Raw genomic sequence first — 26,150 nt, 5'->3', positions numbered from 1 at the left:
TGGGCGCCGGGGCCGCGGGGCGCGGGCGGCTCGGGCTCGGTTCTCCCTCCCTCCATTCCCCGGCATCGCGGCGGGCTCGGGCGGCGGCAGGATGGCGGCTGGGCTCCTGCCCCTGCTCCCGCTGCTGCTGCTGCTACCGGGCCGGGGGCCGCCGGGGGCCCTGGGCAACCGGCACGCCGTGCACTGGAACAGCTCCAACCCGCAGTGAGTGCGGGCGGGGGCGCCGGGACCCGCACCGGGAGGCGGGGAGGGGGGGGGTGGAGAGGGTGGGGGGTGTCCCCGGGGCCGCGAGGGGTGGGGGGCGCCGCCGGGAAGGACGCGGCGGGGATCGCGCTGAAGGATGCGCTGGGGGCGGCGGGCGGCACCGGGACTGCGGGACCCCCGGTGCCGCTCTCCTCGCGGCGCCCTCCCCGGCTGCCGTTGCCCCCGGTGCCCCTCGCCCTGCCCGTGGAGTCGGGGAGGGCTGCGGCGGCGGGGGGTGCAGCCACCCGGCCGGTTCGTGTCCCCGCGGCCGCGCTGCCGGGCGGGGCTCGGCGGCTCCCGGTCGTGAGCACCGGGGGAAGAGCCCCCCCCGCCAGCGCTGGCCCACCGGGGGCAGCGGGGAGAGCATTGCTCCCCCCGGCATCCATCACCCGGTGCGCCGGGGCAGGGCAGGGCAGGGGTCCCGCTCCCCCCGCCAGTCGCGCCCCCCGCATGTCTGGGTGCGGGAGCGGCACCGGCGGCGCGGCGGAGGCGGGGGGGCCCGACAGGTGCCTGCCGCCCCCCACCGCCTTTGCCCGGCAGCAGTGGCACCCCCAGGGTGCCTCCGGGGCTGCGGGGACAGCGGGGGGCGAGATCGGAGGGTGGGAGCGGCCACCGGGAGCGAGGAGCGGTCGGGGGTCGGTGGCCTTGGCCGCCCAGCCCCTCCCTCACACCCTGCGCCGGGGCTGCCCTGCCCTCGCCGGCGCACCCGCAGCCGGGAGCCGATGTGGATGGGGACGGTGTGGGCTGGACCCTCTCGGGAAATGGGGGCTGCGCGCCTGTCGTGCGTCCGTAGACCCCTCCACGGGGATCTGCGCCTGCTGCCGTCGCCCACCTCTCGGTCCCTCGCTGGTGCGAGTGCCCAGGGGTGTGGCGGGGACACGCATCCAGCCAGAGCATCCTCTGGTGCCCGTCGGTGCAGGGGCTCTCCCGGGCTCTCCCCCCACGCCACAGCCCTTTGTGCAGGGTGGGAGCAGCCCCGGCAGCCCCCTCCCCTGCCATTGAGATTGTGTCGCCAGGCGGAAGCTCGGGCCCCATAAATCGTGCGTGTGTGCGACGTGCCGAGGCGCAGCACAATGCCGAGGTGCCTCCACGCTCAGCATCCATCCCTCTGCACCCCCTGCTCTGCCCGGACCCCCTGCACCCCCAACCTCATCCCCACACCATGACACCCCCACAACACTGGCAGCTATGCCACCCTCACCCTTATCCCTCCGTGACTCCCCCATGCCCATCTCCACCATGACCTGCCGCTGCCCTGGCACCTCTCGGGGGACAGGGCGGAGGGGCTGGCAGTGCCCAGGCCGTGCCAAGGCGGGGGTGTCGCAGCCAGATGCCCGCACCCCCTGCGCAGGCGTGTCTGGCGCGGCCGCCGGCGTCCGGCTCAGGGCATGGGCGGCGCGGTGGGGGCGGCTGCGGCAGAGCCGTGTCCCAGGGACTCCCGAGCTGATATTTATTGTTAGGCAGTGCGGCAGCTCGGACGCAATTATAGCCGCACGGCAAAGTGTCTGGATTAGATAAATTATGGGGGGAATTAGGCTCCCTGGGCCGCAGCCTGCAAATCCCAGCAACCCTGCTGCAAGTGGAGCCATAAACAAGCCCAGCGCGGCCCTGCGGGGCTCTCCGGGGAGGAGGGGGTTGCTGGCTGTGGCCCCTCCTTGGGCACAAATTTATTGTGGCTCCTGCCATGCTACCCTGGGTATCCCTGTTGATGCCCTCAGCGGGATGACAGGATGAGGGGCAGCACATGGAGCAGCCCTATGGTGCCTTGGAAGCAGGGGGTTGGTGGCAGCTCAGCCCTTTTGGCCACACAAGGAATGGTTGGGGGTGCCAGGAGGCCAGGAAGGGTCCCCAAGCAGGCAGAGCACCCCTCATGCCATGGGTTTGGGGTGTGTTGGCAAAGCCCAGGGTTGGTGTGGAGGTGGGATCCTCAAATCCTGCTCCTGCTCGGCCTGGTTGTTAGTCCAGCTGTGCATTCCATCCCTGATGGCAGCCAGCAGGCCCTGGGGGTGTGGGATGACCCTTGACTCATCCTTGCCCTCCACTCCCCAGTCCTGCCAGGAACAGGCCTGGTGGCATGGGACAAAGGTGTAGAACAGCCGTGTCCACCCTGCAGCAGCTTTTGTGGGGCCTGTGACCCTGGGGTGACCCACTGAGCAGGGCCGGAGGCTCCTGGACTGTCCCCAGGCAAGCTGGGCCCTGGCACGCTGGAGGCTGTGTCCCTGCTGTGTGTCCCAGATGCCAAGATGGGGACAGCAATTCATGGACACACATGGCCAGTGCTCCTGACACTGCTGCACCCCAAGAATCACCCCAGAGCAGGTTGGGGTGTACCACACTGTGCCACTGACTGATCTGGGACCTGAGGGTGCTCGTACTGAGGGCACTGGGTGCCATAGAGGGGGCAGAGCGGGGCGTAGGGTGGCACAGGGGTGCACAGGGTGCCTGGCTGTGGTGTGGGGGTCAGGGCCCACCTGTGTGCAGGGAGGTTGTGGCACTTTGTGCAGGCTCACAGCTCGTGCAGCTCCCCCCAGCACCGGCTCTGCCGCCACGCTCACCTCTTCAGGGTGGCTTTTATCTGGCCCAGGCTGTGTTGCAGGCAGCAACAGGCTGTGTTGCAGGGCTGGAGTGGGCTCTGGAGAGGCTTGGAGTGGGCCCTGGAGAGGGCTGGAGTGAGCTCTGGAAAGCCTCAGTGCCGAGCTGGGGAGGATCTCACCCAGGAGAGGAGCCACGTCCCTGCAGAGCACGTCTGGAGGGGCCCAGGCTCCTCTGCAGCAGCCAAACCCCAACACCAGGGCAGGGCCTGGTCAGGTGCCCCCACCCCATCCCTGGGCACCAGCAGGGCTGAGGAGGAGTCACCCACAGCAGAAGGGACCCGCGGGGCTGGGGGCATCCAGCAGGAGGTGCTGGGCAGCTGTGCCCAAGCCAGGGGCAGTTCTGTGCCCAACCAGGGGCAGCTCCATGCCCACCTGTGGAGCTGAATGTAGGCACAGTGCCAAAAACACCCCCCTAGACTGGCTGGGGGGCTCGGCCAGCCCCCACCCCATCCTCTGCCCTCCAGGCTGGGCACACAGAAAGCCCAAGCACGCAGCCATCCTCGGCAGGAGCGGTGCCCATGGGCAGAGCGTGCCGTGCCCCGTGAGTCACGGCGCCGGGGCGGCACCGAGCCCCGGCAGCACCGGCGGCGTTCCCGTGGGAGAAGCGGCCGCGGTGTCGGGGTGCAACAGGGCCGGGGCCACCTGCTCCTGCCCGGGCTGGTAATTGAGTCACCGGTTGCAGATTGATGGTTTAATTAAAACCCAATTAGAAACCTCATTGATCTTGTTAGCAACACGGGAAGGTGCCGGCTTTAGCCGGGATTACGGAGATTGTACGGCCGTCGATAGCGACGGGGGGCACCTGTAGGGTGCTCCTGGAGTCCCGGCGAGCTCGGGGACGGCTCTCCCTGTCCCGCAGGGCGCTCCCCGCTCCCTCCACGTGCGGATCATCCCTCGCAGGGAGGTGCCCACCGGGGACACCGTGTGCCGGTAGCGCCCGCGCCTTGCGGCTGCGCCAGGCGAGGCCGGGGGGGCTGTGCTGTGGCTCGGTGCCACCCGTGTGCGTGGGCAGCGTCGCAGGCGCTGTCTGCCGAGCCAGCGCGCGTGTGCGTGGCCGTCTGGGCGCCGTGACTGTGCAGCGCTGCCTGCGTGGGGAGGGCTGCGCTGAGCCCCCCGGCTCCCCCGCGCTGCGTGCGGGAGGATGGACAGGCGGGTGGTCTGCCTGTCTGTCTGTCCCTCTGTCCGGCCGCAGCGGTCGATGCGCCTTTGCCTCTCGCTGTGCTGCGGGGTGACGGGAAGGGGACTCGTAAATCAATGGCACTTTTTTGTTCCCCGGGTGATGGATGGGCCCCGGATGCGCCAAAAGGACGAAGCTACTGGAGCCGAACAAAGAGCCTGGCTGTGCTGGGGGCTGTCCAGTGCTGGGGGGCACCACATGGAGGACACACCACGCTGCCCTGCTCCTCACTGCTGGCACCACCACTGCGGGGTGCTGAGCCCGGCTCTGGCCCTGCTGCCCTCCAGGCCTCTCCGGCACCATGGGGATGAATCTCTGTAGGGTGAGGGTCCCCATGGGGGTCCGGTCCCGCCGTGCCACCGCTGCCAGGGCGTGCTGCAGTGCACCAGGCGCTCCCCGGCGGTGTGGGAGCCAGCGTGCGGCACGCAGCCCGGATTTATGGCAGCAGATGGGAGCGGAGCGGAGCGCCCGCCCGGCTCACCGGTGCCTGCAGAGTGCCAGGTAGCCAAGGTGCCAGCAGGGTGCCATCAAGGGTGCCACCAGCGTCCCTCCGGTGCGGGGCCGGTGGGCACCGAGCCCGGGGCCGGTGCTGCCAGGGGACATCCATCTGCCCAGCATGACAGGCTGCTGGAAGGTACCACCGCCTCGCCAAGCCCTGCTCTACAAACGCAGTCGTGCAGAAGTGATGCTGCCCGTTCTCCTCCAGCACTTAACCCTTCGGGCACTGCCAGAGCCCACCGTCCCCACCGGCCATGCCATGGCTGCCAGAGTTTGAGATTTGGAGGGTCCATCCCAGCCCAAGGCATGGTGCTTCCCACCATGGAGCTGGCAGGGACCAGGCAGCCTGTGCCTGCTCTGGGATGGGTGCTGGTGAGAAAAGAAGTAGAGTCCCTCTCTCAGAGTGTCTCTTCCTGCCCTTCCACCCCAAACCAGGGCCCACGAGCTCCCTGGATGGTGCTGTCAGCAGATCTTGGAGCACTTGGGCCGTTGCACTGAGGGATTTGGGGGTATCTAGAGTTGCTGCTCTGCAGTGGCTGTGCAGGAGGAGCCAAGCGTGGCAGGGACACAGTGTTGTGACCAAAGCTGCTGCTGGGGTCACCTGGATGTGCCTCAGGCTGTGGTGGCCCTGTGGCTCTCCCCATACGGGGCCATTCCCCAGCCCCTCCCAGCTTATGGTGATGCCCGTGGGAGTCGCTCCCGTGGGTCCCTTGCCACACCACCTGGGACTCCTGCACCCTGCCACGGGTGCTGGTGTCCCCCAGCCCAGGGGACACTTCGGTGCCTCGTTAGTGAGGCTGTTTATCAGCAGCCACACTTCTTAATGAGCTGTGCCTTAACGAGCCCCATCCTGGGTTCCCAAGGGGCTGTTCCTCAGCACTGGGTGCCCCAGGAGAACGGGGGGTTACCTCTCCCCAGCACCCCGTGACAGAGTGTCACGAGTGACACTTCTCCTAGTCCCTCCGTCCCATAGCACAGCTGTGGGGAGCCCCAGCTGCGGGTGCTCACCCCGGTGTGGAGCAGCTGCTCTTGGGGTACGCCAGCGTCCCAGCTCTGCGTCCCGCGTGGAGTTAATTGCGATTTTCTCCTTGGGGCCATTTCTTTAATAACAAGCCTTTTTCTCCCCCCCCCCCCCCGCCCCCCCTTCCCACCACATCAAAGGGGGAAGATGAAAGGTCCCGGCTCCCGCTCAGCAAGGGTGGCTGCCTCAGCACCTTCCCGGCGGAGCAGTTGCCGGCGGCTGCCGGGATGGGCTGCGGAATAGCGGCTGCGCAGCGAGGGAGGGGCCGCGTGGGGCTGCGCTCCCCGTCCCACGAGTGATGAGCTCTGCCATCAGCTTTTCCCCTCCTTGTTGCCCCCCGGTACCGGAGGCAACACTTCTTGTCCCCCCCGTTTTGCTTCCCGACAGCGGTTCTGTCTCGGTCTCGGAGCTCGGCTCCGGTGCCGCGGGCGCTGGCGGAGCGCCGGGGCTCCTCAAACAGCGCCGGGGGCGATGGTGCAGGGTGGGGCGTCTGCACGCGTAGCCCTGCCCGCTGCCTGCCCAGCCCTGCCGGGGAGAAAGACCCGGGGAAGCGCTGGGCTCCGGGAGGGGCGGCGAACCCCGAGTGATGCTTTGGGGGCGCACGGTGTGGGGTTTGCCCTGAGAGGTGGGGAAAGGGCCGGGAGCTGGAGCTCCACTGGGGATCTCTACGGCCACGCGTGCCGGGATGCTGCTGCTGCCCGTGTCCTGCGGGATGCGGGTCCGGTCAGGGTCCGGTGCCGAGCCAGCTCCGGTGGTAATTAATTGGCAGGAGCAGCGGGTCAGCGCGGCGGCGAGGATTACCGCGGCCGGGATTTCCGCCGGGCGCGGATTAGGAGCCAGCGGAGCCTCTCCTGAGTGGATCTGAGGGGATTGCTGCTCCTAATCAATGTAAATGAGGCTCCCCCAGGGCCACCCTTTACGGCATTAACGAACTAACGGGATTAGCCGGAGCGGGGTGAGAAATCCTGGCTCCGAGCTGCGGCGCGTGCCAGGGCCCTGGTGGGCGGCAGCGGTGGGTCGGCTCCAGGCTGCTGGAAATGGGGAATGCCGGGGAATTCCGAGGAATTCCGGGGTCTTCCGCACGCCCACGGGCTGTCCCGTGGAGAACGTGATGCCTGAGGGGACCCTGATGCCCTTCTGGGTGTGTCTGTGCGTTGTCTCCTCTTTGAGGCTGTTCTTGTATGCCCATCCCACCTGTACGTGTGGCTTGACACCTGCCCCCAGCAGTGCCTCTCCCGTGCCCTCCAGAACGGGGATTCTGCTCCATTGTGAGGCTCGGGCTGTGTCATGGGCTTCACAGAGCTTGAACAAGGGCCACTGCTACTCCCAGAGTTCGCTGCAACCTCATCAGAGAGAGAACTCTGCTTGGGGATGTGCAGGGCCTCCCCAACGCTGACCTCCCACCCTTCTCTCCCTTGCAGCCTGCGGCGGGAGGGCTACACGGTGCAGGTGAACGTCAACGACTACCTGGACATCTACTGCCCTCACTACAACGCCTCGGTGCCCGAGCACCGGCTGGAGCAGTACGTGCTCTACATGGTGAACGCGGAGGGCTACCGCACCTGCAACACCAGCCAGGGCTTCAAGCGCTGGGAGTGCAACCGGCCCCACGCGCCGCACAGCCCCATCAAGTTCTCGGAGAAGTTCCAGCGCTACAGCGCCTTCTCGCTGGGCTACGAGTTCCGTGCGGGCCAGGAGTACTACTACATATGTGAGTTACTACAGGTGTGAGTGCTGCTACATGTGTGAGTGCTGCTACATGTGTGAGTGCTACTACATATGTGAGTACTACTACGTGTGTGAGGAGTACTACGTGTGATTTACCATGTGTGAGTGCTGCTACGTGAGTTACTACATGTGTGAGTGCTGCTACATGTGTGAGTGTTACTACACGTGTGAGTTACTACATGTGTGAGTGTTACTATGTGTGTGTACTGCTACATGTGTGAGGAGTACTACATATATGACTTCTGCTACATGTGTGAGTGCTACTACATGTGTGAGTATTACTACATATGTGAGTGCTACTACATATGTGAGTTACTACCTGTTTGAGTGCTGCTACATGTGTGAGTGCTGCTACGTGAGTTACTACTTGTGTGAGTGCTGCTACATGTGTGAGTGCTACTACGTGTGTGAGTATTACTACATATTGAGTGCTACTATGTGGTGAGTTACTACAGATGTGAGTGCTGCTACATGTGTGTTGCTACATGTGTGATGCTGCTATGTGTTATACATGTGTGAGTGCTACTACGTGTGTGAGTTACTACGGGTGGACTGCTACTACGTGTGTGAGTTACTATAGGTGTGAGTGCTGCTACATGTGTGTTGCTACATGTGTGAGTGCTGCTACATGAGTTACTACATGTGTGAGTGCTGCTACATGTGTGAGTTACTACTACATATGTGAGTACTACTACATGTGTGAGGAGTACTACGTGTTATTTACCATGTGTGAGTGCTGCTATGTGAGTTACTACATGTGAGTACTGCTACATGTGTGTGAGTGCTACTACATGTGTGAGTGCTGCTATGTATGTTAGGGCTACTACATGTGTGAATGCTGCTGCATGTGTGAGTGCTACTACATGTGTGAGTTACTACGTGTGTGAGTGCTGCTACACGTGTGAGTGCTACTATATGTTTAAGGAGTACTACATGTGTGAATGCTGCTGCATGTGTGAGTACTACTACACGTGTGAGTTACTACATATGTGAGTGCTACTACGTGTGTACGTTGGGCACCAGGGCAGGACCCCCACACAGCCCCCAAACCCCAGGTCCCACCCCAGCTGGGTCCCCTCAGTCCTCCCATCCCAGCTGGGTCCCTCTGCGTCCCCCTTGGCTGATTCCCCTGCACCCCCAAAATTGGGCAGCTGTTTCCCACTAAGAGTTGGAACCTGGAGCTCTGGGAGGGGTTGAAGGAGCAAAGGGACAGGGGGAGGGGGGGTTTACATGATGGAGGGGACAGAGAGGGGTGTGGGGGTGTGGATGGGGGTGCCAGGGCATGATGGGGTGCTGGAGGATGATGATGGAGGATGCAGCATGCTGATATAGGATCAGGGTTCAGGGGCTGCTGCTGCAGGATTGCAGTGTTGGTACCTGATGCTGGTGCTGGGTTGGGATGCTAGAACTGATTATTCAGGCCTGGGGTGCTGATGCAGGGCATCGGTGCAGGATTTGGGGTGCTGGTGCAGGACATTGGTGCAGGATTTTGTGTGCCATCAGTGCAGGATTTGGGGTGCTGGTGCAGGATTTGGGGTGCTGGTGCAGGGCATCGGTGCAGGATTTGGGGTGCTGGTGCAGGAATTGCAGGATTGTGTGTGTGCAGGTTGGGTGCTGGGCAGGATTTGGTGTGTGCAGGATTGGTGCTGGTGCAGGATTGTTGTGCAGTCGGGGCATTGGGTGTAGGTTTTGGATTGGTGTGTTGTGCTGCTGCACTCCCCCAGCCTGGATCCCACCCCTGGGCAGTCCCAGCCCCCTCTCTGTCCACACCCACCCAGCCCCGGGGTGCCGAGGGTGGGGTCCCTGCCACGGAGCCCCTCTCAGCACGTTCTCTGCTTGCAGCCACGCCGACACACAACCACCGCCGCGCCTGCCTGAAGATGAAGGTGTTTGTCTGCTGCGCCTCCAGTAAGTACCCCCGTGCCCGTCCCGGGGGCGGCGAGGCTGGCCCGTGGGTGCCCCCGTCCCTCCCGAGGGGTGGGCGCATGCGGGGGGCTCCAGTGCAGGGCAGTGACCCCCGTCCCCTCTCTCCCTCCACAGCGTCGCACTCCGGGGAGAAGCTGGCGCCCACCCTGCCCCAGTTCACCCTGCGGCCCGAGGTGAAGATCGAGGACCTGGGTGAGTCAGGCACAGCCCCCGACCCCCAAAGCCGTGTCCCCCCCGCTCCTGCCGCCGCCCCTGGGGCAGCCCCAGCCACGGGGTGGGGGTTCAGAGCCGCCCTGCTGCCCTCCTCATCCTCTCCTTCCCCTCGCCCCCACAGAAAACTTCAACCCGGAGATGCCCAAGCTGGAGAAGAGCATCAGCGGCACCAGCCCCAAGCGGGAACACTTGCCCCTGGCCGTGGCCGCCGCGCTCTTCCTCATGACGCTCTTGGCCTCGTAGCTCCCGGTGCCCGCGGGGGCCCGGCCAGCGCCGCTGTGCCCCCCTCCATCTGCTGCCCCTCGTGAGAGCCTCGGAAGCACGGCGAGAGCACCAGCCCTGCCCGGAGAGCGGCAGGATCACGGCAAGCAGCGGACTGGCAGCTCCGCAGGGATGCGGCTCCTCCCGGGGCCCTGCCCGCAGCCTCCCCCCGGGGCTGCTCCGTGCCTGGGGGGCAGCGCCGAGCCCCGATGCGAGCAGGGACCCCCGGGGCCGGGCAGTCTGTACATACCCATATAGATCTATACATACTGTACAGAGAGCGACTACAGAGATATTATATCTATACTGTACCATAGGCAGCGGCGCCGGCCCCGGGCTGGCTTGTACATAGTCGAACGTGTTGGATTTTCCTCGTCTTCCGTGAAGACCCGACCTATGCAAACGCACAGACACTTTTTGGGGAAAAACAAAACAAAACAGAAAAAAAAAAAAAACATTCTCGATCTTTTTTTCAAGTGCTTTGGCTGGTGATTTTCATATTCTGCTCTTAGTCTATAAAAAAAAATTAATAAAAGGATAAAAAAAGGGATCCATGTCACGGTGGCGTGCAGCACTTCCAGCCCCTCGGAGGGGTCCCAGGGGGGCTCCGGCTCGGACAGGCGCTCAGGAGAGGGCTGACCTCCACCGTGCCACCCGCCTTGCCAGGCACACCCGGCTCGGTACCGCTGGCAGGGGGACGCAGGGCACTTCCCACCGCTGCCTCTGCTCCCCACCGACCCCCGAGCGCCGGCAGGGACGCGGTGCTTCCACTTTGGCGCGGACAGCAGGAGCGCTGGAAGGTAAGGGCAGCGCGGGGGGCCCGTGGCACGCAGTCCTGGGGGTGCTGGGGTGGCCTTTGGGAGCAGGAGATCCTTCCGTGCACGGAGCGAGCAGACACGGGGCGCTGGCAGCGCCAAGGGAGCTGCGGCATCGCCCCTGCGGCGCGTCTGGCTGTGCCGGGCATGCCGGCTCCTGCCTGTTCCGGGGGGATCTGGCACAAACTGGCGGCTCCTGCGGGCTGGGGGACGCCCTCAGCTCCCCCCCAGCACCTCCAGCCAAGGGGATGTGGGAGCTGGATTGTGCCTGGGGTGGGATCGCATGTAAAGGGGGTGTTGATGGGGTACCCACACCCCCACAGACACAATGGGGCACTAGTGGGGTCCTCACCCTGCGCTCTGCAGGGTTTTGGGGGTTCAGTGCTCCCAGGGAGGGGCAGCAACTCTCCCCGCAGGGATGAGGGGCTGCGAGGGCCCCACTCCCCTTTGGATTCCTGGGGAAGGGGAGTCCTCCCAGCCGCAGAGAGAGCGCAGCCACTCTCCCCCACCCAACAGGCGCTGCTGGGCGGTGGCTGCGGCTGGGTGTCCCGCCGGCCCGGGCTTGTCCGGGTGCGGGAAGAGCGGCCGAACCCGTCAGACGGGTCCTGGGAGCTCTCCCAGAGGCGCCGGGTTCGCCACGTCCCCCCCGCGCTCCGGCAGGCCTGGCCCGGATGGGGCTGAGCTCCCTGCCGTGGGTCCCATCCCGAGGTCCCCAGGTGCCACCAGAGAGGCATCGTTACCCACCCAGGGCAGGGTGGGCACAGGGTGGGTGAGGCAGCACCGCTGCCACTGCCAAGGGCCGTGTCCGGCCAGGTGCTGATTGCCAGGGCTGGCCAAAGCACCCGTGCCAGTGTGGTGCCATGCTGGTGGCACGTGGCACGGCGAGACTGGCACAGCTTGGGTGGCCAGTGCCCTGCGGGGGTGTGAGAGCTGGAGTCACTGCCCTGGCACAGAGAGCTCTGCCTGCAGGATCCCTCCTGCCACTTGCCTCGACCCTGGCACCGCTTCTTGGGTATGCATGGCACCACCCATGGCTCAGTGGGCACCTGGCTCAGATGTGCCCCATGCCCTAGGGATGAGCACAGGGGGACAGCCCAGACCCACCAGGAGTCTTCTGGGGTGCTGGTAGAGGGAAATCCCAAGCCCAGCTGCCCCAAGTCAAGTGGGGGGGCCATTGTTGGGACCCCAGTGCTGAGGTTTGGGTGCCCCTTGGGTACTTTGGGGTTTCACAGCCTGGGCAGCAGATCCAGGCACAGGGGGATGTGTGCCAGGTGTGGCACCAGGCTCTGCCTCACCTCGGGGCAGCTCCCCTGCCCGGTCCGGGCTCTGTGGCCGAAGGCACCAGGTCCTGGCACGGCTGGACAGCCCTGTGGCTGTGGCTCTGCCCCTCCAGGCTGGCACCAGGCCATGCCTAGCTGCCATGCCTACCTGCCAGGCTGCACGCAGCTGGCACTGCGTCACCGCGGCCTTCGCTCCCGGCCACAAACTGGACGGCTCCTCTTCCTCCCCCAGCCTGGCAGGGTGACGTCAGCCCAGCCAGGGGCCGGGGCACTCCTCGGTGTCCCCGGCCAAGAAACCACAAACACTGTCACGAGTTCGGCGGCCTCTGGCCGACCGTACCTGCCCCACACGGAGCAGCAGCGATGTTTACAGCCTGAAACGGCTTCACCTTTGTCCCTCCATCACGGGCACCCATCCCAGCTCATTGTCACCTGCTCCCAGGTGCGTGGCCGTGACCGTGTGCACCATGTGCACACCACTACTGGCACCCCCAGTGCTGCTGCAGGTGGGCACCCACCCTACCCAGGGTACTGCCCACCCTGTGTCCCACCTTTGGGTTCCATTGGAGGTAATGGGGCACTTCTAGCCTCAGTTTTTGTCTCAGACTGTCCCCAGCAGGGGACATGGGCTTGTCTTTCCACTCCTGCTCCTCCACCAGTGCTCTGGTGGTGACACTGGGTCTTGCTGTGTCCGCATGGCCTCATTCCCAGCCCCTTCCCTGTGTCCTGGTGGCCCTGCTCCAGGGCTGGGGCTGTGGCAGAGGGGACAGGGGAGACCCTTGGCCAACAGGGTTGGGTGCCACATCCCAATGCCACCAAATGGATCCAGCATGATGCCCCAGGAGGCTCATTATACCCTGGCAGGCCCAGCACAAGGCTCAACCACCAGGGGCTGCCCAGCCCTCCCCTGTCAGTGCTCCCTGCCTTGGTTTCCCCAGGCACAGTCTATCCCTGACGTGGAAGGGGCAGTACCAGGGTGATGCCAGGACCACGGGATTGGTGCTGCACCCATCCCCGTGGCCTGCACGTGGGCTCCCAGCCGTGTTCCCAGGAGTGCTCCCCTGTGCAAGCCACGGCAGCGCCGGCATCCCGGGAGCAGAGGCCTGGCACTGTCATTATGGATGATGTCAGGCCTGGCCACAAGCAGGGAGGATGAGAGCAAAGCAGCCTCCCTGGGAGCAAGGGGGTGGGGAGAGACAGGCTGGGGTGTGGGGGGGATGTGGGGCACCCAGCCCCACGGCCTGTGCCCGGAGGATTTGGAGGCACGGGCGCTCTCAGGTTGCCGTGCCGGCGCCTGCCGGAGCCCCCCGCGCGTGCCAGGGGAGCGCGGCGCGCCCGCTGCGGCACAGGGCATGCAACATTACCCACAATCAATGGATCATTATGGAATAAACAAGAGGAAAGTTGTTTTGCAAATGCGGCTGAGTTATCGCTTCACAACACGCGGCGGAGCGTCGCGCGCCGGCCGCGACACGGATGGATCCGTGTCAGAGCAAATGGGAGCCGACGGCGCGGCACCGCGCTCCTGCCAGCCTGTGGCAGCGTGCCCGCGGTGCCCACCCCGGCTCTGCACCTACAGACCCCGGCTCTGCTCCTGCAGACCCCTGTGCTGCACCTATAGACCCCAATTCTGCACCTACAGACCCCATCCTGCACCTACAGACCCCTGTCTTGTACATACAGACCCCCATCGTGTACCTACAGACCCCTGTGCTGCACCTATAGAGCCTGGCTCTGCACCTACAGACCCCATCCTGCACCTACAGACCCCAATTCTGCACATACAGACCCCGGCTCTGCACATACAGACCCCATCCTGCACCTATAGACCCCAGCTCTGCACATACAGACTCCTGTCTTGTACATACAGACCCCGGCTCTGCACCTACAGACCATTGTCTTGTACATACAGACCCCCATCGTGTACCTACAGACCCCAACTGTGCACCTACAGACCCCCATCGTGCATCAACAGACCCCATCCTGCACCTATAGACCTCCATCGTGCACCTAGAGACCCGTGTCCTGCATCTATAGACCCCAGCTCTGCACATACAGACACAACTGTGCACCTACAGACCCCCATGGTGTACCTACAGACCCCCATTCTGCACCTATTGACCCCAGCTCTGCACCTAGAGACCCCGGCTCTGCACCTACAGACCCCTGTGCTGTACCCACAGCCCCCCATCCTGCACCCACAACCCCATTTCTGCACCCACAGCCCCATCCTGCACCCACAGCCTCCCAGTGTGAACCCACAACCCCCCACGTCTGCACTCACAGCTCCCTGTCCTGCACCCACAGACCCATCCTGCACCCACAGCCCCATCCTGCACCCACAGCCCCATTTCTGCACCCACAGCTCCATATCCTGCACCCACAGTCCCTCATCTTGCACCCACAGCCCCCATCCTGCACCCACGGCCCCATCCTGCACCCACAGCTCCCTGTCCTGCACCCACAGCCCCATTTCTGCACCCACAGCCCCATCCTGCACCCACAGCCCCCATCGTGCACCCACAGCCCCATCCTGCACCCCCGGCCTTATGTCTGCACCCCACTCACAGCCCCATCCTGCACCCACAGCCCCATTTCTGCACCCACAGCCCCATCCTGCACCCACAGCCCCCATCGTGCACCCACAGTCCCCATCCTGCACCCACGGCCCCATCCTGCACCCACAATCCTCCCTCCTGCACCCACGGCCTCATGTCTGCACCCACACCCCCATCCTGCACCCACAGCCCCCATCGTGCACCCACAGCCCCATCGTGCACCCACAGCCCCCCGCGTGTGTGTGTGGAGCCCCTGCCCGGTGTGGGTCACCTTTTGGGGGGTGGCCCTGCTCCGTGCCGGTCCCCTGTGGGGGGATGGGGTGTGTGGAGGTGGGGTGGACCTGGAGCGCGGTGTTGCGTGTGGGCAGGGCGCCGGTCACTGTCAGGGCACTGTGTCCCCTTCCCTGTGCCGTTCCCGGTGAGGGGGCCGGGCTTTGTGTCCCCCGGCCCGGTCCCGGTGTTGGGGGGGGGGTGTGTTTGTGTCCCGGTTAGCGCCGGTCTCGGTAGGGAGGCTTTGCATCCCCTGCCCGCTGCCGGTCCCGGTGTCCGGGAGTGCGTGTGTCCCCCCGCCGGTGCTGCTCTCGGTGTGGGGATGTTTTAATGGTTTCTCTCCCCTGATCGATACCGGCGGGGGGTGTGTCGTGTGTGTGTCCCCCCCCGCCTCGTCCCGTGTGTTGTTGTGCGACCGCGGGGCGGTGTCGGCGGAGGCGGGGCGGCGCCGTACATAAGAGCGGGGGCGGGCGCGGGGCCGCCCGTGGAGCGCAGCACCCGCGGAACGATGGGGCAGCCGGGGGTGCCCCTGGCCCTGCTGGGGCTGGGGCTGTGCTGGGCAGCGGCGGCCGAGCGGCACACGGTGTTCTGGAACAGCTCCAACCCCCGGTGAGTGACCCCCGCTTCCCACCGGGCCCCCCCCCCCCCAACACAGCAAACGCGCACCGAGCCCGGTACCGGCCGCCCCGAGGGCGCGGGCGGCGCCGCTCCGCTCCACCGGCGGCCTTTGTGCGGGACGAGGCGGCGGGGCCGCTGCGGGGCCGGTGCGGGGGGCGGCGGGGCCGCTCCAGGTGTGCCCGGGGGGGCCTTTCCGTTCCCAGGGCCGTGCGAAGGGGCCGCTTCCTTCCCGCGGGGGGGGCGCGGCGCCAGCCCCGGCGCCGGCCCCGGGGACCGTGTTGACAAACACGGCGCAGGATGTGCGGGGGGGTTAGACCTGGATCGGGGCCCCCCCCGCTCACCGGGGCTGCGGGGTGACCCCAGCTCAAGCTCCGGCCCTACAGGTTCTAGGGGTGCCCCCCCGGCCGCAGCCGTGACTCCCCCTGGTTGTGGAGGTGCTCCCCCAGAGCATGAGCGCTCTCAGGTTTCAGGAGTGCCCCCTCGGCGTTCGGGGAGCCCCCCTCGCTCTCCAGACCCCCAGGCTGTGGGGGTTCCCCACATTCAGGCACCCGTGGGGAGATGTGGGGCTTCCCCTCCTTCCCTGGCCTGAGTCACTCCCTCCCCAGGTTATGGGGCTTCTCCCCCCTGCCCGGGCCGTGCCCCCCAGGGGTGTAGGACCCCCTAGATTGTAGGGCTGTATCCTCTGTGCCCCCCCCACAGTTTTTTTGGTGGCTGTGCCCTCTCGGGGCCCCCACAGCCGGCGAGGTGCGGACCCCGGCGTGTCCCCCCCGGGCTGGGGTGTGGGGCGCAGCTGGAGCCTCGCTGGCTGCCCCACGGCGAGAGCCGCGACGCCTCCTGCTCCAGCAGCGCCGGGCCGGGCAGGGTGCGGGCAGGCTGCGCGTCCCAGCGGGTCCCTCCCTGCTCCGCGGCCCTTGGCGAGCGCTGGGAATTGGGGTGCGCTCACCTCTCACTGCCGGGGGGCCGAGCCCGAGGGGAGAGTGAAGGGGGCGCTGCCCTTTGGAAGCTATTCCAGGTGCTGCAAGGCTCGGCACAGGGAAGGGAGGATCCAAAGGTGCCCCCAGGCAGCGCTGCCGTGGGCAGGGTGCTGCCCCCCATGGGTGTGGGGGATTTGGGGGTGCAATAAAGCCCCTACCCCAGCCCTGACCCCCGTGCCGCCCCTCCTGCCGCAGGTTTCTGTGGAGTGACTACACGGTGGAGGTTCGTCTCAATGATTACCTGGACATTATCTGCCCTCACTACGAGGAGGGCAGCGTGGACCCGCGGGCCATGGAGCGCTACACGCTCTACCTGGTGGAGCTGGAGGAGTACCAGGCCTGCAAGCCCCGCTCCAAGGAGCAGATCCGCTGGGAGTGCGACAAGCCCAGCGCCCTGCACGGCCCCGAGAAGTTCTCAGAGAAGTTCCAGCGCTTCACTCCCTTCACGCTGGGCAAGGAGTTCAGGGAGGGACACAGCTACTACTACATCTGTGAGTGCCGGGAAGGCTGCGGGGGGGGCTCCAGGGATTCCCCATCGGGGCTCCCCCCATCCCTTCCTAACCCGCCTCTCCCTTCACAGCCAAACCCATCCACCACCACGGCGAAGCCTGCCTGAAGCTGAAGGTGACGGTGACAGGCAAAGGCAGTGAGTATCACACATCAGCACCCCCTCGGGGCCCCCCCACGCGTCCCCTCCTTCCCAGCGTGGCCTTGGCTGCGCTGAGTCACGGCCTGGCCGTGGCCCCTGGCCAGCCCGGGGTGTGGGCACGCGCAGCTTGGCCAGGAAGGTGTTGGTGGGGGCAGGGAGGGGGGGGAGAGCCCACAGAGAAGCGAGATTTTGGGATTTTGGGGCGGTTGGGGTGCTGCCTTTCCCTCCTTGACCCCCTGTTTGCCCTGCAGCTCCAGCACCGCCTGCGCCAGCCTCGACGCAGAAGGGGAGGATCCAGGCAGGTGTGTTGGGGGCTGAGGGCTTGGGGCTCCCTTCTGGGGTGGCAGGGTGATCTTGGGGACACCAGGCTGAGCCTGGGGGTGCACTGGCCTGAACACAGCCACCCAGGGGTTTGCTGGGGGCACTGGGGCTCATCTGCCCCTCCTGGGGGCTCTGGAGCTGGCTGAGGCAGCAAGGCTGGTGGCAACCCTCTGCAGGGGTGATGTGCTGCTGGTTTGGGGTACAGCTTGTCTTTTGGGGTACAGCTTGTCTTATGGGGTACAGCTTGCCTTTTGGGGCTGCTGGGTGCTGATGGCTCCTCTGTTTTCCCCCCACAGACGATGCAGCTGCACACGTGCTGAGGAGCGTGGGGCAGAACTCGGCCATGCGCAGCAGCAGCCGCCCCTTCACCTTCATCAGCCTCCTCCTGCCCCTCCTGGTGCCACAGGGGCTCTGAGGTGCCCCTCGTGCCCGGACCCACCGAGGCTGTGGCCATTGGGGACCCCCGTGGTCCCCGCACATCTGCCCCGGGTGCCCTGCCCTGCGCACATCTGGGCAAGGCAAGGATTTGTCAGTATTAAGGGGCTGGAGGCCCCAAAGCCATCGGAGCAGCTGGAGCCTTCAGGCTTCCCTGGCCCTTCCAGGATGCTCCTGGCAGCCAGAGGTCGAGCGGGAGCCTGGAACTGGAGGGGCTGAGGCGCCCCGGACTGGAGAGGGGCAGGGGGCTGGCACCCCTGCCCCGCAGCTGAGCTCGCCCACCGCCCTCGGGGCTTTCCCCGTGGTGGGCTGGAACTGGAATGTGTCCTGCAGGCGGGGACGTGGGGGTGGCCAGGTGACCCCAGTGTCAGTGGCCAGGGAGCACAGACAGGCTGGAGATGCCCTGCAGCCAGGGGAGAGGGGTGATGAGAAACGCCCCACTCCTCCCTGTGCTGCACCCCTACCCCTTCCTTCATCCCCTGGCCCTTCGCCATCCCTCCCCTCCGCTGGGTGCCGGAGGGGCCCCCCAGCACCCCCTTTGTACAGCACCCCCTTTGTACAGCTTTCTAACACGGGATTTTTTATACCATTGTCGGGAATAAATAACCAAAACCATGCCGAGCTCCCGAGACCTCCCCCACCCTGCTGGGCCAAGGCTCTCCTGGCCCCCTGTGGGGGGTTGGGCTGGTTAATTAATTAATTGGCTGGTGTTTGCACGGGGCTGTTAAGTGGCCAAGTGCCACAGTGGCTGGCACTGTCCCCGGCTTTATCTGGTGACACAAAGGCCTCCCCTGAGGGTAGGGACCCCTCCCCCTGCACTGCAGAGAGATTCCAGGTGGGGGGCAGGGGTTTGTCCCGGGACAAACCCCTCTGGAATGTGACAGACCCCAGGGGATGGGACAAATCCCACTGCTTGTGAGGAGGGGGCTGGGCCGGGGGACAAAGCCTGGCTGCACCCCAGGGACCCCCACGGGGTGACCCCAGGGATTTGGGGGTCCCTGAGGGGGAGACAGTGTGGGTGCAAGGAGCTGGGATCACAGGGATTTGGGGGCCCTGGAATTGGGAACTGCAGGGAGCAAGGTTCCTGGAGAGGTGAGATTTTGGGGCACAGGGATGCATGACACCCAAATGTGGGGGACCTTAGAGATGGAGAGTCATGGAGAGGGGGACACAGGGATGAGTGACCCCCAGGATGTGTTGGGGGGAACCCTGGGACAGTGGGGTCGCAGGGAAATGTGGCTCCCAGGGATGCAGGATCCTGGGGAATTGTCCCATGGGACATTGTCCCAGTGATGCCCAGGATGTGTGGGGACACCCTGGGACAGTGGGGTCACAGGGAAATGTGGATCCAGGGGACATGTGGATCCCAGGGATGCAGGATCCTGGGGGGAATTGTCACAGGGATGTGTGACCCCCAGGATGTGTGGGGTCACAGGGGAAATGTGGGTCCCAGGGATGCAGGATCCTGGGGGGAATTGTCACAGGGATGTGTGACCCCCAGGATGTGTGGGGACACCCTGCAGCAGTGGGGTCACAGGGGAAATGTGGATCCTGGGGAATTGTGGATCCCAGGGATGCAGGATCCTGGGGAATCACTGTCACAGGGATTTGTGACTCCTGCAGGAGGTGGGGGTGGGCAGCTGGGCTCACAGGGCTGTGAGACCCCCGAGCTGTGTAATCTGTGCCTTGGCGTTCACCCTGGGGATGCCCAGGGACCCCAAACCTGAACACACGACACCTCGGGGGTCCCCCCGCCCTCCATACCGGGCCCGGTGCCCTCACGGTGCCCGCGGGGCGGTCACGCCGGTGCAGCCGCCGCTGCTCCCCCCGCTCGCAGCCGGATCCCCGCCGCTCCTCCCCGGTAGTGCGTCCTGCTCCGCCCCGCTCCGCTCGGCCGCGGGCAGCACCGGCCCCGCTCCGGGCAGTACCGGCCCCGCCGCGCTCCCCGGGCTCCGGCATGGTCCTGTCGGTGCTCGCCGGCCTCTGCCTGGCCGCCACGCTCGCCATGTTCGCCACCGGCCTGTGAGCGATCGGCGGCGGCGGCGGCCCCGGGCGGGCGGGGGCGGTGGGGAACGCACCGGGGCCGGCTCGGGGCTCGCTGAGGGCCGGGGGTGCAGGGGGGACCCCAGGGCTGGTTTTGGGGTGCAGGGGGGGCCTTGGGGGTGCAGAGGGCCCATGGAGGATGAAGGTGCAATGAGGACCCCAGGGCTGGTTTTGGGGTGCAGTGGGGGCCTTGAGGAGGGGGATTTGTGGGTGCCGAGAGGCCCATGGGGGATGAGGGTGCAGTGAGGACCCCAGGGCGGGTTTTGGGGTACAGTGGGGGCCATTGGGGATGAGGGTGCAATGAGGACCCCAGGGCTGGTTTTGGGGTGCAGGGGGGACTTGGGGTGCAGAGGGCCCATGGAGGATGAAGGTGCAATGAGGACCCCAGGGCTGGTTTTGGGGTGCAGTGGGGGCCTTGAGGAGGGGTATTTGTGGGTGCAGTGAGGGCCATTGGGGATGAGGGTGCAATGAGGACCCCAGGGCTGGTTTTGGGGTGCAGGGGGGGACTTGGGGGTGCAGTGGAGTCATAGGGGATGAGGGTGCGATCAGGACCCCAGGGCTGGTTTTGGGGTGCAGTGTGGGGCCTGGTGGGAGAGCTGAGGGTGCAATAGTGAGGGCACCAGAGGCATTTTGGGAGCTGCAGTGGAGGCCATGGAGGGACATTTGGGGGTAAAATAGGGGAGGTGTTAGGGTCAGTTTGGGGGTACAGTGGGAAGGGCAGTAGGGAGATGTAATGGGGGCCAGTTTGGGGGTGCAGGGGAGGCCATAGGGGTGCAGTGGGGAGGGCATCAGGCCCAGTTTGGGGGTGCAGTGGGCCATGGATGGCTGGTGCAGAGGGATTGGGGGTGGTGCTGAGTTTTGGGGGTGCAGGGGGAGAAGTGGGGGGTGCAGTGCCTGCTGGCTGCAGAGACTGGAGCCTCCCCCACCTCAGCACTGCCAGGCACCCAGGAGGACGCTGCCCTCCGCCCTCCCCAGGTCTGACCTGCGCCAGATGTTGGCAACCAAAAGTGTGGAGAACATCCAGTTCCTGCCCTTCCTCACCACCGATGCCAAGTACGGCAGGGTTGGGTCATGGGGAGTGGGGGGTCATACGGATTTGAGGGGCCGGGGGGATCCCTCAGTGCCTATGCCCTATCCCTGCAGCAACCTGAGCTGGCTGGGCTATGGCTGCCTGAAGGGGGACGGCACAGTGATCACCGTCAACGCCATCGGGGCAGCTCTGCAGACCCTCTACATCCTGGTGTATCTCTACTACAGCCCTGCCAAGGTGGGACAGGAGCCTGGGGTTGTGGGGAGGATGGGGGACCCTCACCCTGACATCCCCCTGCTGTCCCTTCCAGCGCCCTGTGCTGCTTCAGGTCCTGCTGCTCCTGGCTGTGGTGGTGACCGGCTGTGGCTACTTCACCATCCTGGTTGACACAGGGACACGCCTGGCACACCTGGGGCTCTTCTGCAGCATCTTCACCATCAGCATGTACCTCTCACCGCTGGCTGACCTGGTGTGTGGGGCTTGGCAGAGCTGGGGCTTGCCAGCCCAGGCCCCGCCTGACGTTTGCTCCTGCAGGCCAAGGTTATCCGGAGCAAGTCGACGCGGTGCCTGTCCTTTCCCCTGACCGTCACCACCCTCGTGGCCTCCAGCAGCTGGACACTCTATGGCCTGCAGCTCCACGATCCCTACATCACAGTGGGTTGGGCTGGTGGGATGCTGAGGGGTGCCATCCCATCCTATCCCATCTCATTGTATCCCAACCCATCCTACTCCACTGCATCCCATGCAGTCCCATCCCCATCCTATCCCACCCTGGCCTGCTTCATCTGCTTCATCCCATTCTGTTCTGTCCCTCTCCTGAACCATCTCACCACACTCCATCCTATCCCAGCCTATCCTATCCTTCTCCACCTTCATCCCCATCCCATCCCAGTCTAACCTGTCCTTCCCCATTCCCACCCCATTGCCATCCCTTCCCCATCCCCATCCTACTGTCATCCCATTCTACTCCATCCCATCCCAGACTATCCTATCCTTCCCCATCCCCACCCCCACTGCCATCCCATCCTTATTCCCACCCCATTCCCTTCCCATCCCATCCCATGGATCCCATCCTATCCCATCCCCATTCCCACCTCATTCCCATCCCATCCCCATTCCCACCCCCATCCCATCCCATGGATCCTATCCCATCCCCATCCCCATCCCCATTCCCATCCCATCCCATCCCATCCCATCCCATCCCATCCCATCCCATCCCATCCCATCCCATCCCATCCCATCCCATCCCCCTCTCATGGCTCAGCTGAGCACTTGGCTTGGCACTGGCCCCATTCAGCACTGCCTGTGTCACCCAGCCAAGCATGATGACTATTGATTTTAATTAATTAGCTGGGATGGGGCCAATAAACCTCCCCCAGCACCACAGGGGGGAGGGGTACACCCACTGTCCCCCCATGTCCTCCCGCAGGTCCCCAACGTGCCAGGGATCGTCACCAGCCTCGTGCGGTTCTGGCTCTTCCAGCGGTACCGACCAGAGCAGGACAAGCCCTACAGCCCCCTGCCTGCCTGAGAGGTGCCCTCAGGAGCACCCCAACTCTGCCCTGGGCTGGCCCCAGTGCTGTCCCCTTGGCCACTCCCGGTGGGACACCAGCAAGGACCTCCTGCCTCCAGCCCTCCATCCTTCACCGAAGGCCCTGGAGCTCTCAGAGAAACCTTTGGGGCACCACAAGCCCCTCAAACCCCAGGGTGGGAGGATAGTTTTCCATGCCTATGGCCCTGCCTGGCAGCAGGATTTCGAGGGGCAGGGCTTTTGAGTGGCTTCCAGGGGTCCAAGTGTCACTTTTGTATGGATTCAAGTGCCTTTTAATAAATCAGAGACTTCCCAGTGCCTGCTTCTTGTACCTACTGCAGAGGATGGTGCAGCTCTTGGCCCTACAGCTGCTTTGGGAGCTCCAACCAGGGGGGCTGCTGATGGCCATACAGGGGCTGCTTGTTGTGGGGGGCTCATTCTGACACACCCTGGGCTCTGGCAAACCCTTGGTAGGCATCAGCCCTCGTGTTGGGGCCACGAGGGGACGCCAGGGATGCTGCTCTGAGCGCCCTGAGGGAGCCAGCCATCACAGTGTGGGGGTGAAAGTCTGTGGAAGTGACAAATAGCAACTAGGAAACTGTGGCAGCAGCTCTCTGGTCACAGAGAGCAACAGGAATCGATGGGAATCCTTGCTAAACCCCCGTGGATCGAGCAGGCCTTGATCAAGAATCGATGCTCTGTCAATTAACCAATTAACAGAGATGTGGAATGAAGATATCAGGCTGGTGCTTCAGTGGAGGGGCCAAATCACACAGCAGACACCAGAGCCTTGCAGAAAGAGACCCCCACCCCACGTAGGACCCCCCAGGAGCAAGGAGCTTGTCCCACACTCCCCCCCAGAAGGGGACCCCAGGGAAGCCAGTGCTGCTCTGAGTTCCCCAAGCTACAGGAGCCTTCCATCACAGCATGGGGGTAAAAGTCTGTGGAAGTGATGAGCAGCCACCATGGCAGGAACCAGGAAACTGTGGCAGCAGCTCTCTGGTCACAGAGAGCAACAGGAATCGATGGGAATCCTTGCTAAACCCCCGTGGATCGAGCAGGCCTGGATCAAGCATCGATGCTCTGTCAATTAACCAATTAACAGAGATGTGGAATGAAGATATCAGGCTGGTGCTTCAGTGGAGGGGCCAAATCACAGAGCACAAAGAGACCCCCACCCTATGCAGGACCCTCCAGGACTGAGGGGCCTCATCCCACACTCCAGCCAGGTGACACCATTGGGTTGAAGGATGCTGACAGGAGCTGTGCTGTGCCCATTCTGCTTGTGCACACCTCACACACAGCCTGCAAAAATCCATATAAAGGGACAGAGCTGAGCATGGTGCCAAGGGAAGGAGGACGAGCTCCTGGCGTGCTCTGTCTTGCCCTGTGGATCTGGGACTCCCCATGCTTGCTCTGGGGACTTGGCCCAGCAGGGAAGAGCCCCCAAACTCAGGAAAGAACTCCCAGCTTGGCCCCACAGCCTCGGGAAAGGGCTCCCAGACTGGCCCCACAGCCTGGGGAAAGGGCAGCTTTCTCCAGTGCCACACCTTGGCTGCCAACCGGTCGCTCCGGCTGCCCCGTGCCGGGAGCAGCTCTGACGTGGCCCCTGGTGCCAGCTCCCGGATGCCTCCGTGCAGGGAGGAGCTGCTGCCACACGGGCTGGGAGGAGCTCCTCGTGGCCATGACTAGAGGCTCTGGATCGCCCTGAGTAGCTCCTGGATGACCATAAGTAGCTCCTTGAAGGCCATGAGTAGAGGCTCTGGATTGCCGTGAGTAGCCTGCATAGGGTCATGGGTAGCTCAGAGATGGCTGTGAGTAGCACCTAGACGACCACAAGGAGCCCCTGACGGTTCTGAGTAGCCTCTGATGGCCACGTGTAGCTCCTGGATGGCCACAAGGAGCCCCTGACAGTCCTGAGTAGCCTGTCAATAGCCCCTGGATGGCCACAAGGAGCCCCTGGCTGGCTGTGAGCAGCCCCTGAGGGCCACAAGTAGTCCCAGGATGGCCACAAGGAGCTCCTGGCTGGCTGTCCGTAGCCCTTATGGCCATGTGTAGCCCCTGGATGGCCATAAGGAGTCCCAGATGGTCACAAGGCACCCCCTGCTTGGCTTTCAGTAGCCCCTGATGGCCACAAGTAGCCCCAGGATGGCCACAAGGAGCCCCTGGCTGGCTGTCAGTAGCCCCAGAGGGCCATGTGTAGCCTCTGGATGGCCACAAGGAGCCCCTGACAGTCCTGAGTAGTTTGTCAGTAGCCCCTGATGGCTGTAAGTAGCCCTTGGACGGTCACAAGAATCCTCCTGCTTGGTTGTAAGTAGCCCTTGGATAGCCACAAGAAGCCCCAGGATGGAGCTGGATTGCCATGTGCAGCCTGCACAGAGCCACGAGTAGCCCCTGCGTGATCACAAGTAGCCACTGGATAGATGCAGCCCCTTTGAATGGTCATGAGGAGCCCTTGGCTGAGTGTCAGTAGCCCCTGGTGGCCATGTGTAGCCCCTGATGGCCACAAGGAGCCCCAGACAGTCCTGAGTAGCCTGTCAGTAGCCTCTGATGGCTGTAAGTAGCCCCTGGTGGCCATGTGTAGCCCCTGGATGGGCACAAGGAGCCCCAGGATGGGCACAAGGAGCCCCTGGCTGACTGTCAGTAGCCCCTGATGGCTGTAAGTAGCCCCTGGATGGCCACAAGAATCCTCCTGCTTGGCTGTCAGTAGCCCCTGATGGCCACAAGTAGCCCCAGGATGGAGCTGGATTGCCATGAGCAGCCTGCACAGAGCCACGAGTAGCCCCTGCATGATCACAAGTAGCCACTGGATAGATGCAGCCCCTTTGAATGGTCATGAGGAGCCCTTGGCTGAGTGTCAGTAGCCCCTGATGGCCACAAGGAGCCCCAGACAGTCCTGAGTAGCCTGTCAGTAGCCCCTGATGCCTGTAAGTAGCCCCAGGATGGAGCTGGATTGCCCTGAGCAGCCTGCACAGAGCCATGAGTAGCCCCTGCATGATCACAAGTAGCCACTGGATAGATGCAGCCCCTTTGAATGGTCATGAGGAGCCCTTGGCTGGCTGTGAGCAGCCCCTGGTGACCCTGAGTAGCCCACACAAGGCTGTCAGTAGCCCCCAGGGCACTGCTGTGGTCCTGACCCCTCCAAGGCTCCACGTGGCCAAATCCAGGGCAATGTCACCCCTCAAACCACCCGAGTGCCAGCGAGGGCTCAGAGCTCCCCACTCTGCTCCCACCAGCCTTTGCTGCTCAGGAAACGGCTAATTAGCTGCTCCTGCTAATTAACCCGAGTCCTCCCAACTGCTCCTTTCTGCAGAGCATTCACAGCTGCTAATTAAAATCCCAGAGTCCTTTGGCTGGAGGAGCTGGTGGCTGCCAGGGCAGCAGGTTCATGCACACGGGGTCAGAGAGCAGGAATGGGGGTCCCCAGGAGCGAGACCCTCCCCAGACAGAGCCTCCCACCCCTCCCTCTTCCCAGTGAAGCCCAGTGTGGTGCTGTGGATGGGCAGGGGAGTAGGGGGAGCTCCCCTGGAGCTGTTGGGGGACAATTTAAAGGCTGTGTGGCTCACCCCACCCTGCCAGTCCCTCTCCTCCTTGCTGGGAACTCAGCCAGGGGACAGGATGAGGCTCCTCCAGCTCCCACCTGTGGGGATGAACCACATCTGAGCTGGGAATGTGTCTGGATCCCACTTCAGAGCCAAAATCCAGAGCTCAGCGAGGGACAGTGTGGACATGCACAGAGACCCTGCCCTTCACAGAACCCCCAAACCCTCCCTGCACACTTCGAGATTTGAGTGATTCCCCCAGGAGAGGCAAGTGACTCCTCCGGGTGGCTTCCAGAAGCACCCAAGGCTCTCAGTGGACCCTCATGGAGACCCTTCCCTTCACAGAACCCCCAAACCCCCACTGGTGAGAGTTGAGTGATTCCCCCTGGAGAACCAAGTGACTCCTCCGGGTGTCTTCCAGCA

General features: G+C 64.3%; 3 protein-coding genes across 7 annotated transcripts; all 3 read left to right on the top strand.

Annotated features, from left to right (window-relative positions):
- On the top strand, positions 1 to 10,211 carry EFNA3 (ephrin A3). 2 transcript variants are annotated; one of them, XM_064732747.1, is made up of 5 exons: positions 1 to 204; positions 6,955 to 7,244; positions 9,104 to 9,169; positions 9,302 to 9,379; positions 9,522 to 10,211. In XM_064732747.1, exons 1-5 carry the CDS (start codon positions 92 to 94, stop codon positions 9,641 to 9,643), a joined length of 669 nt encoding a protein of 222 aa, XP_064588817.1. In that variant the 5' UTR covers positions 1 to 91; the 3' UTR covers positions 9,644 to 10,211. The 2 variants fall into 2 exon arrangements, with proteins under 2 accessions (XP_064588817.1, XP_064588818.1); XM_064732748.1 differs by lacking the exon at positions 1 to 204 and adding an exon at positions 6,610 to 6,682.
- A 4,825-nt stretch (positions 10,212 to 15,036) lies between these two features.
- Positions 15,037 to 18,198, top strand: EFNA1 (ephrin A1). The gene is made up of 5 exons (XM_064732749.1): positions 15,037 to 15,193; positions 16,372 to 16,667; positions 16,757 to 16,822; positions 17,077 to 17,127; positions 17,443 to 18,198. Exons 1-5 carry the CDS (start codon positions 15,093 to 15,095, stop codon positions 17,559 to 17,561), a joined length of 633 nt encoding a protein of 210 aa, XP_064588819.1. The 5' UTR covers positions 15,037 to 15,092; the 3' UTR covers positions 17,562 to 18,198.
- Positions 18,199 to 19,227: 1,029 nt separating this feature from the next.
- Positions 19,228 to 22,503, top strand: SLC50A1 (solute carrier family 50 member 1). 4 transcript variants are annotated; one of them, XM_064732743.1, is made up of 6 exons: positions 19,228 to 19,603; positions 20,600 to 20,677; positions 20,768 to 20,891; positions 20,983 to 21,123; positions 21,189 to 21,312; positions 22,084 to 22,503. In XM_064732743.1, exons 1-6 carry the CDS (start codon positions 19,539 to 19,541, stop codon positions 22,371 to 22,373), a joined length of 822 nt encoding a protein of 273 aa, XP_064588813.1. In that variant the 5' UTR covers positions 19,228 to 19,538; the 3' UTR covers positions 22,374 to 22,503. The 4 variants fall into 4 exon arrangements, with proteins under 4 accessions (XP_064588813.1, XP_064588815.1, XP_064588812.1 ...); XM_064732745.1 differs by having other exon boundaries at positions 19,247 to 19,603; positions 21,189 to 21,308; XM_064732742.1 differs by having other exon boundaries at positions 19,249 to 19,603; positions 20,965 to 21,123.
- Positions 22,504 to 26,150: the final 3,647 nt, after the last annotated feature.

Source organism: Zonotrichia leucophrys, chromosome 25 (assembly GCF_028769735.1).
Source record: "Zonotrichia leucophrys gambelii isolate GWCS_2022_RI chromosome 25, RI_Zleu_2.0, whole genome shotgun sequence".
NCBI classification, from domain to species: domain Eukaryota; kingdom Metazoa; phylum Chordata; class Aves; order Passeriformes; family Passerellidae; genus Zonotrichia; species Zonotrichia leucophrys.
The sequence above is the reverse complement of the archived record's forward strand: the minus strand, read 5'-3'. Positions and strand labels throughout refer to the sequence as shown.

Bases quoted from the DNA above. Each gene is read 5' to 3' on its own strand.
- EFNA3 (XM_064732747.1), top strand. From the start codon at position 92: ATGGCGGCTGGGCTCCTGCCCCTGCTCCCGCTGCTGCTGCTGCTACCG. The intron at 205-6,954 runs GTGAGTGCGGGC...TCTCCCTTGCAG, and splicing joins TGGAACAGCTCCAACCCGCA to CCTGCGGCGGGAGGGCTACA. The intron at 7,245-9,103 runs GTGAGTTACTAC...CTCTGCTTGCAG, and splicing joins CCAGGAGTACTACTACATAT to CCACGCCGACACACAACCAC.
- EFNA1 (XM_064732749.1), top strand. From the start codon at position 15,093: ATGGGGCAGCCGGGGGTGCCCCTGGCCCTGCTGGGGCTGGGGCTGTGC. The intron at 16,668-16,756 runs GTGAGTGCCGGG...CTCCCTTCACAG, and splicing joins ACACAGCTACTACTACATCT to CCAAACCCATCCACCACCAC. The intron at 17,128-17,442 runs GTGTGTTGGGGG...TTCCCCCCACAG, and splicing joins GAAGGGGAGGATCCAGGCAG to ACGATGCAGCTGCACACGTG.
- SLC50A1 (XM_064732742.1), top strand. From the start codon at position 19,539: ATGGTCCTGTCGGTGCTCGCCGGCCTCTGCCTGGCCGCCACGCTCGCC. The intron at 20,678-20,767 runs GTACGGCAGGGT...CTATCCCTGCAG, and splicing joins TTCCTCACCACCGATGCCAA to CAACCTGAGCTGGCTGGGCT. The intron at 20,892-20,964 runs GTGGGACAGGAG...TGTCCCTTCCAG, and splicing joins TCTACTACAGCCCTGCCAAG to CGCCCTGTGCTGCTTCAGGT.